This window comes from Mustela putorius, unplaced genomic scaffold (assembly GCF_011764305.1).
Source record: "Mustela putorius furo isolate JIRA1106 unplaced genomic scaffold, ASM1176430v1.1 tig00000813_pilon_pilon_pilon, whole genome shotgun sequence".
Classification (NCBI taxonomy): Eukaryota; Metazoa; Chordata; class Mammalia; order Carnivora; family Mustelidae; genus Mustela; species Mustela putorius.
This window is the reverse complement of record NW_025421485.1, coordinates 2,903,511-2,920,500: the sequence shown is the minus strand read 5'-3', so window position 1 is coordinate 2,920,500 and position 16,990 is coordinate 2,903,511. Positions and strand designations below refer to the sequence as shown.

Genomic DNA, 16,990 nt, shown 5'->3' with positions numbered 1-16,990 from the left:
TCAAATCTGGGCCTACTTGATGTACATCTTATTTATAAAATGGAGACTTTAGGAATACCTGCTAGATGGAGTTATGGGAGAACAGAATTAAATAATATACCTAAATTCTTTAAATGATACTTGGAACACGGTTATGCCATATGCGCAGGTTAAACTTATGTACAAAAGGCTCTTAAAAAACCTTCGGAGCAGCAAACACACAAGCAGTTTTAAATGATGAATGGGAATTTACTAGAACTAAAATGGTCCAAGTGCTCTGAAATGCGCAAAAGTATGGAAAAGCGAGAATAATGTCAGAGCGCAGGAACAATTTTGTGTGGAGCGAGCACAGTGAGGCTCGTGAACTGTGTGAAGAGGCATCACGGAAGGGAAGAAGAGGCCTGAAAAGATGTAGCCTCCCCTTCAAAACTCAGGCAAATTCGAGGATGGAATCACCTTTCATTTATTTTAGCGACAAAATTAGCGTCTTGGAGAGCATTTCCATACATGGGCTTTCATGTCAACCCACGTGTTAGAACACAGCAAGCATACATGGGTAGGTAGGTAGGTAGATAGATCGATAGATAACTGCCATATCCTTCAGTGTTTCAGGAGACGGGTTCCGGCTACATTCAGGAGGACAGATTGGAGAGCAAGACACTGAGGGTAGGGGAGACGAATTTAAAATCCTCTGGGTGAAAATTTGTAAGAGCCTCACCTAAGCCAGTGCACACAGGCATGGAAAAAATGGGGAGAGATCGAAGAGGTAATTTGGATGGATAATAAATATGATTTTTGTTATTGACCAGAGAGGAAAAGAAAGGAAAGAATTAAACATGATTCCTAGTGACTAAGTACCTAAGACAATAATGATGCTCTAAATAAAGGGATTACAGCTTTAGAAGATTGATATGAATTCCTTGGAAGGTGAGGTGTTTTTTAACTTAAAAAAATTTTTAGGACCAGAACCGGAAGTCGGCCTCGGGCCAGGCGGGGAAGCCGGCGTCCGACCGGTCAGCAACCTGCGGCGGTCCCCAGGGGCGGTGGCTGCGCTGCTCCCTGCGAGGCGGTCCCGCGGGCGGGCGGGCGGGCTGCCCGGAGGCGCCGCACCATGAAGCTGTACAGCCTCAGCGTCCTGTACAAAGGCGAGCACAAGGTGGTGCTGCTCAAAGCCGCGTACGACGTGTCCTCCTTCAGCTTCTTCCAGAGGTCCAGCGTTCAGGAATTCACGACCTTCACGAGTCAGCGGATCGTGGAGCGCTCGGCGAAAGGCAGCAGAGCTTCTGTCACAGAACAAGAATACCTGGGCCACGTCTATGTACGAAACGACAATCTCGCAGGAGTGGTCATCGCTGACAGCGAGTATCCATCCCGGGTGGCCTTTACCTGGCTGGAGAAGGTACTGGACGAATTCTCCAAACACGTGGACAGGATAGAGTGGCCAGTCGGATCCCCTGCTAGCATCCACTACACGGCCCTGGACGACTACCTGAGTCGGTACCAGAACCCGCGAGAAGCCGACCCCATGACTAAAGTGCAGGCTGAGCGGGATGAGACCAAGATCATTCTGCACAACACCATGGAGTCTCTTCTGGAGCGAGGGGAGCGGCTGGATGACTTGGTGTCCAAGTCCGAGGTGCTGGGAACGCAGTCCAAAGCCTTCTACAAGACCGCTCGGAAACAGAACTCGTGCTGTGCGATCTTGTGACGGCAGCCCGTGGAGGCCCTCGTGCCCAGCCGGCCTGGCCGTTAGCGTCAGAACCGCAGTCCCTGGAGAAGCAGAGCCACCGTGGAGAGACCCGCGTGGGGACACAGTTTCACTTGGGAGCTCCTGGCAGGAACTGAGGGGTTGTGGAAGGGCCTGGGGCTTGGGAACATTCAAATTTACATGTCCGGTGATTTTTGAAAAGCTCGTTTGAGGCCCCCAATGGCGTGTTCTTGGGCCAGACGAAACCATAAATTCAAATGACTCACATAAAAACAAAACAAAAAAAAATTTTTTTAAATAAATCTTTGGTTTTCATAAGTAACATTGTCATGATTATAGAGCCATTAGGATCTGGACTTCATATCCTAACTCTGCTATCACTAGGGCTCCCATTCTGCTGTTTTTGTCACATTAGACATGTCACCATGGTGAAGGAGGTCCCCAAGGCTCGAATCACCCAATGGCATTTTTCATTTGTTGGTCTGGTAGGCGGGTTTTGGTCAAAGGCATATAATTAAGATGAACCAAAGATCAGTTTGGTGACTGAACTGCTTGCTTTGAGTGATGCCATCTGTCACCCAGATCACTCTGAGTCATTGCGGATACACGCGCCAGAGACATCTCCAGGTCGCTGAGGGTTTTCAAGCTGATTTTGCTTAGTGTTGATGCCAACTGCTGGTGCTTCTGCTGCTGGGTTGATATGAAAACACTTGGCAGATCGTCACTCCTGAGGATGAGAAAAGGTAAGAGACAAGCCCCTCCCTCAAAGTAGCTGGGAACTATAAACTCTGTTTTGTTTTGTTTTGTTTTTTCAGTCTTTTTACTTATTTGTTTGCTTGTTTCCCTTTTGGGGCATTTCTGTTGTGAATGAGGTTTATGTAAATCTGTCACTGGTATATCCTACTGCCTTCTTTCATCCCTGGTACATTATAGAACAAAAGACTCAAATTATGGGTGATTAAGTGTATTTCTTTACTAAAAATTAAATGGATATTAACTTAAATATATTACAAATGATTATCAAGAGAAATATTCTCTCAAATTCACTTAAATCAATTATATTGGGAGTGGGAGAGGAGATGTTCCCCGAAGCTAGGGTATGGAGGGCATTCAAAAAGGGGTTGGTCTAAACTTTATTGTCCTTCCATTTAGATACTTTAAATTTTATCTCTGGGTTGATCCAGGTTTTCAGAAAACATGTTATCTATTTTTAAAGATTTTTTTTTTTTTATTATTTGAGTGAGAGAGAGAGCATGCAAATGCACGGGGGCATGTAGAGGGAGAGAAAGAGACTATCAAGCAGACTCTGGGCTGAATGCAGAGTCTGGTGCAGGGCCTGAACCCCAAGATCATGACCAAGGCAAAACCAAAGGTTGGGGGCTTAACTAACTCAGCCACCCAGGTGCCCCAAGAAAACATATTTTTAAACACATTGGTAGAGACTCTGTTGAGGCATTTTTACTAACTTCCTTCAAGCTATGCCACCAGCTTACATCAGTGGGCATTACTGAAAAGAGCTTTTAGAAACTTAAAGGTGTATTTACTGAAAAATTCTCAAGTGTTATTTGGCAGCACACTATACAATGAATTCTTTATGTGAATTCACAGCAGACATCTGGCTCTCAGCACCCGGAGCAGATAGGAACAGGTGTGCTTCTCTAAAGAAAAACAAACAAAAAAACAACAACAACAAACAAACAAAACAACTCACATTTGCAGTACTCAAATGATGATGAACATGATTTTCTGTACTTGGACTCACAGAATTCCTCAAGTCAAACTTGGGCTCCTAAGAGAATGCAAACCATACCTACAGAATGCGTTTCTGTTTTTCTGGTTTTATTTATTTATTTTTAGTTGCATTTTCCCAACTTAAAATAATGTATGGCTTTAGCTAATTTTCCTTACATCTCTTCTGGAAAATATAAGCTTATGGATTAATTATAATATCTACTATATTGGATTAATATATAATATCTACTATATAGGGAGTGCTTTTTATGTGCTAGGAACTGTCCTCAAACAGTGACTCAACCATGTTTCTCAGGCATAAGGAAGACATTCACAATTGCCCAGAGGTCAGCTGTTTAAGGTCACAAGCCACCTAATGGTGCAATTGAGTTATGGTTCTATATGATCTGAGCTTTGAACCACCTCATTATATTACCTGTTCAAGTGCAGCATACTTTGAAGATGTTTCACAATCTTGTATTTACATCCACTGACAAACACATACAGATGGTCTAGCTACTGGGCATAGCACTGAGGTGGATTAAAACAAAATAGACACCACCTCCTCCCTTTAATAAAAAGTACTTTAATGGCAGAAATTAAACGTATTATAATTAACTATAATGCAACATGTAAATATCACTTGCAAGGTACACATAGAGAACTATAAATACACAGTGGTTTTGTGAATGTGTGTGTGTGTGTGTGTTGAGGAATGTTTGACTGTCTTGCTGTCATCCATGGAAACGTCTTGTTGAGGCTTTTATGCTGAAAGGAGTAAGTTTAATATGAGTAATGTTAATTTGTTCTCCTCTCTCTCTCTCTACTCAGATCCTATTCTCATGTTTTGAATTTATGTTTAAAAATAGATGTTTGTTACTTTTTAAAGATTTTATTTATTTAGTTGAGAGAGAGAGAGCATGAACAGGAAGAGAGCATGAACAGGACAGTAAGGGATCAGAGAATCTGAAGCCGACTCCATGCTGAGCACAGAGCCTGTCCTAGGGCTCAATCCCAGGACCTCGAGATCATGACCCAAGCCAAAACCAGAAGTTGGATGCTTAACTGACTGAGCCATCCAGGTGTCTGTAGACATGTACTGATCACTCATTATGTACCTGCTATCGCGAGCACCTACTATGTGCCATACATACTACCTTGCTCATTCCTCAAAGAATTCCCATTCCCACAGTAGCTTCCTTTGTCCACAATTTTTTTTTAAGATTTTATTTATTTGACAGAGAGAGATCACAAGTAGGCAGAGAGGCAAGCAGAGAGAGAGAGAGAGAGGAGGAAGCAGGCTCCCCGCTGAGCAGAGAGCCCGATGCGGGACTCGATCCCAGAACCCTGAGACCATGACCTGAGCTGAAGGCAGAGGCTTAACCCACTGAGCCATCCAGGAGCCCCCAAAAGTTGTTTTTTTTTTAATAATTTAAATAAAAATAAAGATTTGCTTCTGATTTTTTAATAGAATTTGAGTGTTATTCTCCTTTGAACTGACCAGTAGAGTATTAGGTATTAAAACTGGATCAAGTTTTCGATGTCATTTAAATATTTTAAAATAATTTTTCTTAGTCTCTTTTGAGATACTTCTACCCCATTTTTTTTTCTTTTTTGGTGATTTGGATATATTCGTCTTTTTGTTGATCTGAGATAGCTCATTATTATACACAAACCCACTAGCATAGCATACATTTTTTTGCTAATCCTTCAAAATCTCACCCTTCAACTCCACTCTGCTTATACCTAGAAAAATGTTTAGTTTCCTAGCCTTTTCCCCTACAATTTCAGTGATTCAGGAAAACAATTTCAGAAAACTTCAACTCAAGTAAAGATTCACACAACAATGTTAGAAACTAACCTAGACGGAAAAATGGCAAAGTGTAGATATTTGCCATTTTGTGGGGTGAAACTAATTCCAGCAAAACTTAAATGAGTACTTATTATTAATGATTAATTATTCCTTAATATGGAAAATCAAGTTTCACATACATTTATGAATATTGCTCAATTAAAAAATTGAATGTCAACAATAATCGAGGTGTATTTTGTGAAGTTGATCGATAGGGCCATAAGTAGTACGTGCTTGGGCAGCTCGCCTCGCCCCACTGTGTTTCTTCGACATTAGAGATGTCCTCTTCTCCCACCTAGAATATCTACCTCAATCATACCTTCTGGTTTATAGCCTCTCCATGCTTGTGGACTATCTGCAAAGCCTACCATTTCTCCCAAGTCTACTGCTCCCAAGCTGATATGCTGAATAATACAGATGTTTATAATACAAGCACATGCTTTCGAATGTAACATCCTTTCAAATGTGAAATAGTTGTAAAATCCAGATTTGACATAAGTAGAAATCTGCTTGGCAAGATTGCTTTGTTCCTGCCCTTCCCTTCATTGAAGGGATGGAAACTATGACTGGAGAAATAGAAGGGAACAGAGAAGAAAACAGAGCATAAAGATTTTTAGAGGAAACAAGGTAAAGTTTTGTCAGTGAAAAGCCATTGAGCAGCTACACAAGTATTAAGGCCAGGGGCACCTACACAAGTATTAAGACTTCCTGGGGCGCCTGAGTAGCTCAGTGGGTTAGGCCTCTGCTTTCCACTCAGGTCATGATCTCAGGTTCTGGGATGGAGCCCCGCATCGGGCTCTCTGCTCCGCAGGGGGGCCTCCCTCTCCCACCCACTCCCTCTGCCTCTCTGCCTACTTGTGCTCTCTCTCTCTGTCAAATAAATAAATAAATAAATAATCTAAAAAAACAAAAACAAAGACAAAAACAAAACCTAGAACTTCCTGAATCTGAAATTCTGTCGAGTTCAAATACACATACTTTGTTCTATGGTGGGTATGAGCATATCTCATAACAACATGAGACCAAACTGTGTAATTTCCATTTTGTAGATATGAGAGTAATGTCATATGATCCAGCCTTGCAGAATATATAATGGGAAGTGGTTGGATACATGTGTACTTGTGATAGGAAATGCCAATCTTTAAAAGAAATTAATTGACTAACAGACTTGAGTTTACTCATTTAGAATTACTAGATTCAGGAGTTATATAGAATTATACTTTATGATTATTTACAAAAGAAATAAAGTAGGTAATTTCATTATCCTCAGATTTATACATTTGAAAGGAAGTTATTTCAAAGACCATTAAATGAGCCAAACATCACTCTTAAAGGTTTTGAGATGAAGAGGTGTATTACTGTGCCCCAAGTACCATTCTTTAAGTTCGATAAACCTACTTAAGGTGTTGCAATTTTATAGTTTTCATTAAAGAGATAATTAAGCATAAGATCATGAAAATCTTTCTTGCAAACCTTCTGATGGGAGAGATGATTTCAAACAACCAAATGTTCACAAGCATCGATGTGATAAACAACAAGGATTTATTCACGTTCTTTCCATTTTACACACAACTGAAAAAACAACTTTACTACCAGCCTATCCCATTTCTTCTTTGTGGTAACTTCTTTATGCTAACATCTCTGTTTCTCCCCTTTCCAATATGCATTGAGGAGTCCTGAGGTTTTGTACACAAAGCCACGGCCTCGACTGGAATATGAATGTATTTACCCCAGGATTTAGACTCAACGAGCTCTGTATGATGGCATAAGGGGTGTGCTGGGGATGGCGAGGTTCAAAAAGTTGCTGGGAAATAAATGTAGTACGAAAAGAGAGGTTTGGGTCAGAAGGCCTGGTCCTGAGTTCTAGGATTCAGAATGCAGGGAATGCTTTGAGTTATCTCATGTTGTTCAAGATCCGGGTCTTGGGGAAGAGCAGGGAGTAAAGTCTGAGGGATGCCTGTGAAGCCTCAGTAATGCAGTAATAGTAATGCAGTAATAGTCTCTTCTGGGACGAGGGCAACAAAGCATGATATAAAGTAGGTAAGAGGAACACTCTCTATTTCAGGAAAGAACGTGTCCCAGCTCAGGTGCCTTGACTGGTTATATGATACTCTGTAAGCCTGGGCACTCTGGGACTCCAGTGGGATCAGTGGCTTCATCCTTGGCATTTAAAAGCTGTGTTATTTTGGGAAGCTGGCATAGCCTCTGAGCCTCAGTAACCTCATTTGTAATATGAACGGATAATAGGCCAAATTCAGAGGGTTGTTATGAATGTTATTTTGCACATGTATGACATTATGAACAATGCTTAGCACCCAGTAAACAATTATTTATTATTATGTATGCTGAACCCTTAGACTTTTTGATCAGAAAAGAAATAACATTTCCTCTGCACAGGGGGTCTAGAGTGAAGGAATGGAGGTCACAGTGCAGTCATAGTACTCAAAAGACTGAGAAACTTGAAATAACACATGAAGCCAAAGTTGTAAGGAACTGGTAGAAAATGATGCATTTATTTGATCATCGGGATGGCTGTCTTCATCCACACTCTAAACAGTCCATAGTCATTTTCCAAAAATAATTTGGGAACTCGTGTTGGGAGAAGCCCACATTTTGTTCATTTTTAAAAAGAGTTTATTTGTTCATTAGTAGAAAGAGAGAGAGGGCAGGAGGGCACTAGGGCATAGAAAATCTCAAGCAGACTCCCACCGAGCCCAGAGCCTGATTGGGGCTCCACCCACGACCCTGAGATCATGATCTGAAACAAATTCAAGACTTGGACATTTAACCAACTGAGCCACCCTCTTTTGTCAAATTTATTTATTTTTTTTTCTTTTGTCAAATTTAAATGGGCTGTAGATCCTGTGCTAGTGTTTCCCATTGGAACAGAAATACGGTCTTGTGTCTCTTGTTAGAGTCCAGAAGCAGTTACAGACATGGTTTTGTGTTTGAATCCCAGATGCGTTGATTCCTTTTATGAGATTGAGGGCAATTTATGTTATTTTTCTTAATCTCCGGGTTTAGTTTTCTCATTAAAGAAGTGGAAAGAATCATGGGAATTTAGCTATTAAGATTATTGAGGTGTAAATCAATATATGATTTGAGTTCTAAGTAATTAGTGCCAGAAATACAGTAAGATTCAATGAATGATGATGATTTTGAAGGAGTGATAGTGACAGATGACATGAAGTTGCTTTAGCCTAGGAAATAGCGATTATTCTTATGGAAACCCTCTTGAAAGGATATTGGGTATCGTGATGCTGCTTATAAGACACTGAGATATACACAGAACAGATACACTGATTTATAATTTAAAAAGAGCAATAACAATCTTGATAGGGAATAAAAACATTTACGGCTCTATCATGTAGCGCATGGCAGAATGTGATTATACACACTCGGGGGCATAAGACAGAAGTACCTTACAAGCACTGGAAGAAGCAAAGCTGAATTCTACGGAATAAAGTCTCTGGAACTGGGTGATAGTCAGCTGGGCATTTAAGAGCAAACAGAATGTTTCCGGAGAGTTATGGTCTTTGGCCAAAGCCAAGATTTTCAGAGGTTTAAAATAGCATGTTTCAGGTTTCTGTAACCACTGCCTTTTCTTGCCCTAGATTGGGTTGTCCGATAAAACACAGAATGTCCAGTTAAATTTGAATTTCAAATAAGCACCAATAATTTTTAGTATAAGTACGTCCCAATATGACATGGGGCTAATATTAAAAATAATAAATATTTCTAAAAATCACATATAACCAGACATCTTAAATTTTTATTTGTTCAACATGGTGACCCTAATCAGCTACAGCACAGATAGTGAGTTTGAGGCATTTAAAGACCATTTCGTTAAAGCAGGAGTTACTACTACTTCTTTGGATGGGCTCAGAGCAATCACTTCCCATCTCTGCACATGAGTTTCTACATCTGGTGTAGATTAAGAGATGGTTAAAGAAACACCTCTCAGTCCCTCTACAGCTCCCATGGTCTGTGGATATAACTATGATGCTTGGAATGTGGGGTCAACCTCCATTAATATATGACTCTGATATTTATATTGATATTGAACACAATATGTGTGTGATGTCTCACACACAGCATTCATTACTTCTTATATTTTCTCTCTATTTCTGAAAACAAGTTCATTTTCCAATGTGTAAACTGGGTTTTCAAATGTGTAAACTTGGTTTATACATTTGAAAATGTATAAATATTTGGATGAAAATTCATACATTTTCAAACATATAAACCAGGTATTAAATGGTTTGGCTGGAGCTATAAAGCTGAAACATGAGGAAGTCAGGATTTCATCTGTCTTCTTTCAGATCCTTACTATTGGTCACTTTTGATAGACTTGAGGTCTCATTGAGCTTTCCTTTGGTATTTAAAAGGAGTTGTTAGTAGAGAATAATACAGTAGATAAATGTAAAACTGGATACTCTATATTAAAGAATAATTGTTGAAATGTAATTATAAATTTTCACTAGAGGAGACACTAATGGAAGGTATTTTTATCTTTTTTTCCCAGTATGATCGCTATGATTCTACTTTAAAATAGGGTTTCAAGGTTTTCTAGGGAAGTAAATTGGTGTCAGAATTTCCAATAAAAGCTTGATTGTGTGACAGATGACCTGCTCACATCGTGATATATAGTTTCCAATAATTTTGAAAGCACGTCTAACCCTCATCCCACCGTATATATTACATAGATTTTATTTGAAATTTTGCAAAAGTGCTACCCAATCATTCTTTGTACTTAAGTTGAAGGGGAAAGCTGTAAGTTTCACTAAAGCATGACACTTCCGAGCACATATTCACAATATATATATATTTTTTCACAGTTTTCCTTGAGCACTTAACAGGTCAGTAGGCAAGATATTATAGAACTGGAGTACTTCAGTGTAATGTAAGTGTTTTAGAAGCAGATTGATGTCTGTCCTCATAAATTAGGAATTAGGCAGTGGCAAAAAACAGCAATGCAGCAGCATTTTTGTTTTCAATTAAGAGCTAGAAGATGACAGAGTGGGATACTCCACGTAACTTCAACAGTTACCAAGAAGCTTCATAGTGCGAAACTGGGGATGCCGTTCAAGGGCACAATCATGGCCATCATGGCATTGGTTGTGTCCTGCTGGGGGTGGGTGGAAGGAAGCAGTTAGGTATGGTTTTCTTTCCAGCTGCAAAAGCCTGAAGAGGGAAATAAGTTCAAGGAGAGAAAGTGTAGTGTCTTGAAGTGAAAGAGGAACAACTCTTCTTTTCCCAATTGTTCAGTCTTCTTGTTTGGGTGAGAACTACATACACAGGCAACAGAGGCCACCGATTTGTCTTGTGGTCAAAGAAAGGTAAGGTTCAGAACAACCTTGCAGGATAGAGTAGGTAGGTGCCAGCCCTGAGAAGGCCTGTATTTTGTTCCTTGTATATTCAGGGAGGTACAGGGCTAAGACATATATGGTGCTGAGGAGGCAGTGTGGGCAGAGGGTTCCATGCACTAAACCAAGGAACAGCAAACAATGACCCCACAGCTCATATCCTCCTTCTGCCTGCTTCTGTATGGCCTGTGAGCTGAGAGCTCTTCCTCCATTTCTATATACCTAGGAACAATGAAAAAAAAAAAATAGCTACATGAAATGCAAGTTTTGCCGGCTCTCAATAAAGTTTTCTTGAAACAATCTCACTCCGTCACTTATCTCCCTCTAGCTGTTCTTGTGCTTGAGTGGCAGAGTTGGAAGTGCAAGAGACTGTATGGCCCACACAGACGAAAACATTTATGATTAGCCCTTTACAGAACAAAATTGGCCACTGCGATACAAAATCTTGAATGGGTGCTGTTTTAGGGTCATTACAAGTAACATGTCTTTTGGTATAGTCACTTTTCCGTAATTCAGGCCTCATCAGGAATGCCGGGATAGTGGATAAAGAGAGAAAAATGACATGCAACAGCCCACACAAGGACTTGTGTTTACTTAAGTGAGGATTTAGTTGTTTGACAGACAAGAAGAGGTATCCCAGTTTGGACGACTGGTGTAACAGAAAATCTACGTTGGATGTCCCCAAGGAGCAGGTTGTCTCTATATAGCTGTACTCAGAGTGGGGGCAGAATGTGGTTGTTCCCAATTACACTCAACCCATGCCCTTGAGGCAGACAGGAGAGAAGTCTGGTTCTTCAGGCCCTTCTCAGTGTTCTCTCTAGTCTTACTTCCCTTGTCAATCAACTCCCCCAAGGGTATGTGTGATCATAACCTCACATCAGTTCAACCCCCGATCACCTGCCTCTGAGATGTTATTGGAACCCTCCACAGTGATCATGCAGGCCATTATTTGCCAAGGCTAGCCAAGATTCTGGAGAATCAACATTTGCCTTAATGCTATTTTTGTGGAGTCAGGTCAAAATGCATTAAGTACAGCATTTATTATGTAAGAGATAACACTCAGAGTTGTTTTTTTTTTTAATTTCATTTTTTAACCAATATTACCTCTCTTATGAGACTGATGCGCTACCTACTACGCTAACAAGGCACCTACCAATATTACCTCTCTTAATCTTATAACTCTAAGAAGTGAGTATCATAATCCTATAGTACAGATAAGGAAATGGAGTCACAATTTATAAGGCCCTACAGGAAGTGAGTATTGTAGCCTGGATACTGACCCTTTGACTCTCGAACTTCTCCTCTGAACTATCCTGCTCACATTTATGTTTCTGGACATAATCTAGACTCAAGATGGCTCTTCTGGTGGGGAAGGGCCAGTGGCATCTGTAAACCTTTTGGGTATTTTCTACTGGTACTAGAGGTCCCTCTTTCCCCTCCCTTCTCCTGCTCTCATTCATTAAACCTGTCACTAGAGAAAGAGGGGCTTTCTGATGAGTAAGCCATGGAAGCTATGTGGGGATGAATCCTAGAGGCTCTTCTCTTTCCTGTCCCTGTGCTGGGTTGGTCCACGGGAAAGCAGTGAGTCATGTCTAGAAAAGGATATTGCAGAGGGTCCACCACACACTCAGAAAGGCCCAGGCCAGCTGCAGTGTCCACTGGAGCTTGGACCTGGGTATGGCTTAAATGACCACTGCCACTGCTGTGGCCCTAGGAAAGGGGCAGTGAGTTGCCTCACTGCACACAAAGCAAATAGATGCCTGGTGCAGAAGCCAACCCTGACTGTGTGGCAGTCCTGGAACATGTTTAACAAGGAACTCACTCATCTTTTTCTCTAGGTCACATCAGTTTCATCAGGAACTCACTCATCTTTTTCTCTAGGTCACAGCCATTTCGTCGCAAAAGCAAGTCAGTTATTCTTACGTGATTTCCCACGAAAGTGCAGACACCCCCATTTCCATCTAAAAGCATACTTGTGCTCAAAGAGTAAAAGTCAACTCCAGTATTTCGTGAACCGACTTCTTGATAGTCCCTTGTGCCACTTACACTCCCCACAGGGTTAAGCATCTTCATGTTAGTAGTTTTATACTCTGTTAACCAGTGATATCACATAAATATATGAAGTTATGAATTACTTTTTATGCTGCTCGTTTTTACTTCTGTGGATGCTGGGCACAGTGATTTTTTTTTTTTTTTTTTTTTTTTTTTTTTTTTTTTTTTTTTTTTTAAGGCCAAAGGCAGGTACTTTCTTCCAATATCCTTCTCTAAAGGTCTGTCCTCCATACTCTATGGAGAATCCATTCTATTCCCATACTATGCTTCCATTTTTCCCTTGGGCATATCCTTCCTCCATTCTTCTGGCCAGAATTCCCACCTCTATCAGCAAAAATAAGCATAAAAAAATTAAAAAAAAAACTTTTTTCTGACTTTCATTACATATACTATCTTCTTAAATCTTAGTTTGAGATTAATCTACATACCATAAAATTGACCCAACTTACAGTTCAATTAATGTTTTAATGAATTTATAGAGTAGTCAAAGCCTCCCCACAATCCTGCTTTAGAATCACCTCATTATCCATCCATCCACATTATCCATCCACAAATGTTTCCCCAGGCCTCTTTTTCAATCCCCCTTCCCATTGGTGGCCCCAGATACCACCGGGTATGCTTTCTGATGCTACAGTCTTGAATTTAGACCCCTCCCCCAAATGCAAATAAAATCTTATACTAAGAAGTCTTTCATGTGTGACTTCTTTTTATCATTTATTAACTTTTATTAATTCACCCCTGCTTTATTCCACATTTTGTTAAACCAATTCCAGGTATGGTATTATGGATAACACTGTTAATGGCATAGGAATTTTTGTGTGGACATAGGTTTGCATTTTGTTTAGGTAAATAATCCTTAGATCAATAAGTGTTAAGGGACAGCCAACTCTTTTCCAAAGTGACTGTACAATTTTAAATTTATGTATGTCACCAGCTAGAGATGAGGTTTCTCAAATCCTTAGCATTCCAGTGGGCATGTTATGATATGGTGTTACAGCTTTTGATATTCAATTACTTAATAACTAATGATGTTAAGCAGCTTCTCGTGTGCTTACTTGACATTTGCATGTGTGTGTGTGTGTGTGTGTTTGTGTGTGTTTGTGTATTCGGTTTTATTTGTTTGACAGAGAGAGACACAGTGTGTAAAAGATGCAGGGACAGGGGCACCTGGGTGGCTCAGTTGGTTAAGCAGCTGCATTTGGCTCAGGTCATGATCCGAGCGGCCTGGGATCGAGTCCTACATCGTGCTCCTTGCTCGGCAGGGAGCCTGCTTCTCCCTGTGTCTCTGTCTGCCTGTGCGCACTCGCTCTCTCTCTCTCGCTCTCTCTCCCTCTGGCAAATAAATAAATAAATAATATTTTTTTTTTAAAAAAGGGCAGGGGGAAGAGTAGAGGGAGAGAGAGAAGCAGAGCAAGGAGCCCCATGCAGGGCTTGGTCCTAGGACCCCAGGATTATGACACTTAGCCAACTGAGCCATCTAGACGTCCCACCTGTTCACTTTATAGTGTGTGTTTTCTCTTTTCATTTTTGAATTGTTACAGTATTTTATATATTCTAGATACAAGTTGTTTTCTACATATATTTTACAAATATATTTTTCAAACCCATGGCTTGCATTTTAATTTTCTAAGTGTCTTTTGAAAGTTTTTAAAATTTGAGGAAATCAATTTCTCAAGTATCACTTTTTAGTGATTTATGCTTTGGTGCTCTAAATAAGAATATTTTGCTTAGCCCAAATTTAGAAAGATTTTTATCCTAGGTTTCTTTTATATACAGTTTTAGGTTTACTTTTTGGTTCACTTTTAGGCCTATGATACATTATTATTTATTTGTAAGGATATGCTATATCTAATTATTTCAACACTATTTGTTGAGAAAACTGTCATTTTCTCATTAAATTTTCATGGCATTTTTGGTGAATGTCAATTGATCATATATGTGTGGGCTTATTTCTAGATTCTGTTCTGTCACATTAATATATACATATGTATTAATGCAAATGCCAATACTAGGCTCTTTTTTATTGTAATTTTATAGTTTGTCTTGAACTTAGTCCTGGAAGTTGTGCAATTTTTTTTTTCAATTGTTTTGGCTATTCTAGACCATTTGCACTTCTCTACAAATTTTAGAATTGTCTGTTTCCTCAAAAGGCCTGGTGGGATTTTGATACAGATTGCATGAAATCTATAGATTAATTGGGCAAAAATGCCATTTTAGCAACATTGTGTCTTTCAATCCATGCATATGGTGATCTCTCAATTAATTTTCTTAGAAATCTTGTGTACATTTCTCCCAAGTATTCTGTATTTTGATGAAACTACAAAGGTTTTAAACTGCACTTTTGGAATTTTACTGGAATACACAACTCCTTTTTATATGTTAATGTTCTCATTTTGCCACCTTGCAAAGTGTACTGATTGACTCTAATGATTATTTTTGTAGATTTTGTAGGATTGATTTTTATGTGAATTATATTTTACGTGACTTAATTTTTATGTAAATTTATAATTATGAATTATGTTAATTGTAGGACAACTTTGCTTCCTTTTTATTGATCCATAGGCCTTAATTTATTTTCCTTGACATATTGCACTGGCTAGTACTTCCAGTGTGACACTGAATATAAGTCATGAAAGTGGGCATTTTTGCCTTCTTAATAATCTTAGGTAAAAAACATTCATATATTGCCATGTACGATTATAGTATTTCCAGGTTTTTCATAACTGTCCTTTGTCAGTTTGAGGAATTTGCTTTCTGTTCCTGCTCTGCTGAGAGTTTTCATTTCTATGTATGGGATTTATGTAAATGCCTACTATCCATGCCAAATCCATCCAATGCCAAATGATCATGATTATTTGGCTTTATCCTTTGTTTAGTGATTTATATTTATTTTCAGCTCTGAAATCATACTAAGTCCTCTATAGAAGCGGTATATTATTCTTCTTATATATTGCTATCCTGCAAGACACATATCTCTAACTGCTAACTAAGTGGTATCTATAGCTTTTATAATGAAACTTTATTATTAAAATAAATTAAGACATGTTCACTGCTCCTCTAGTATAGGAAATTGTTTATGCAGGATTGATCATATCCATCAATTGAACCTGAAATCTTCTTATTGGGAATGTATTTAATGATCAAATCATTCTCTTTACTTGGTAAAGGTCTATTCAGATGGTCTACTTCTTTTTCAATACATGTTGTTCATTTGTAATATTGTATTTATCCAATTCTCCCAGTTGTCTATTTTTGGGGCATACTTTTGTATATCATAGTCCCATATAATCTTTGTAGCTTCTTCTTCAGTGATTCCCCTCTTTCTTTCCTGATATTTGTCATTTTTTATCTTATCTCCCTTTGTTCTTGGCCAATCTAGTTAACTGAGGTTGTAGCCTCAGGCCAGTGAAACTATAGGTTTACCAATTTTTCTGAACCAAGTTTGATATTTTACCTACACAATCTGTGAGTTTTCACTGTAGACCTCTTCTGTCACCTCTTGCCCCCAGTAAAGTTGTGATTTTATCATCAGAGCTGGAGCAATGGGAATAACCCTGCCCAAGGAGTCCAGCCCCTCACTGCCATTGTTGTTTGATGCAAAAGCAATTTTTCAAGAGTAAATTGGATCAACTGGTTATCTGCCTTTGATCATTTCCCAGTGACTGAAATAGTTATTTTTAATAATTTTATCAGTTTTTAATACTTGTTTCTTGTGGACCTCCTCATGCCTCCACTAACCAAATCCGTTTTCTGCACTATCATTAAAAAATAATATACTTTAAATACATTATTAACACTGTGAATGGTATTTATTATACATGTAAGTAATACGATTGAAGGATGGTAATACAACTCTATGTATGCTTTTTTGAAAAGTTTTGATTCTGTTACCTTTCCATCTTAGTTATAAGATATGTACTACATTATATAATAAATCAATTATATCTCAATAAAAAAGGAAAACGCAGTAGTGGCCATCAGATGATTTCAGACACTGAGTTAAACTTTCTTGGGGGACGTATGCATATAGATGACAACACACATGGCCGTTCTAGTAGGGTGTGGTGGTAACCCACTATAATTCTTAGCATGTTCATCATTACCACTTCCTCTGCACATCTTTTAAATACTTTGTTTCTTCAATCATCTTCTGTTTTCACATCTATCTGTTCTTTTGTCCCTCATCAATATGGATACCTCTGTTGTATTTGAGACACATATCTCCAACTAAGTGTTGCTACCTTTAATTTTCACTGACATCTTAAAATCGGTAAGGGCAAAGCTCAGCGTTTCTTTTCCAAA

At 39.1% G+C, this 16,990-nt stretch overlaps 1 protein-coding gene across 1 annotated transcript; it reads left to right on the top strand.

The window, feature by feature from the left end:
• The first annotated feature begins 971 nt into the window (after positions 1-971).
• On the top strand, positions 972-1,960 carry LOC101691552 (synaptobrevin homolog YKT6-like). Its single transcript, XM_045084861.1, has one exon. It carries the CDS (start codon positions 1,091-1,093, stop codon positions 1,685-1,687), a length of 597 nt encoding a protein of 198 aa, XP_044940796.1. The 5' UTR covers positions 972-1,090; the 3' UTR covers positions 1,688-1,960.
• Positions 1,961-16,990: the final 15,030 nt, after the last annotated feature.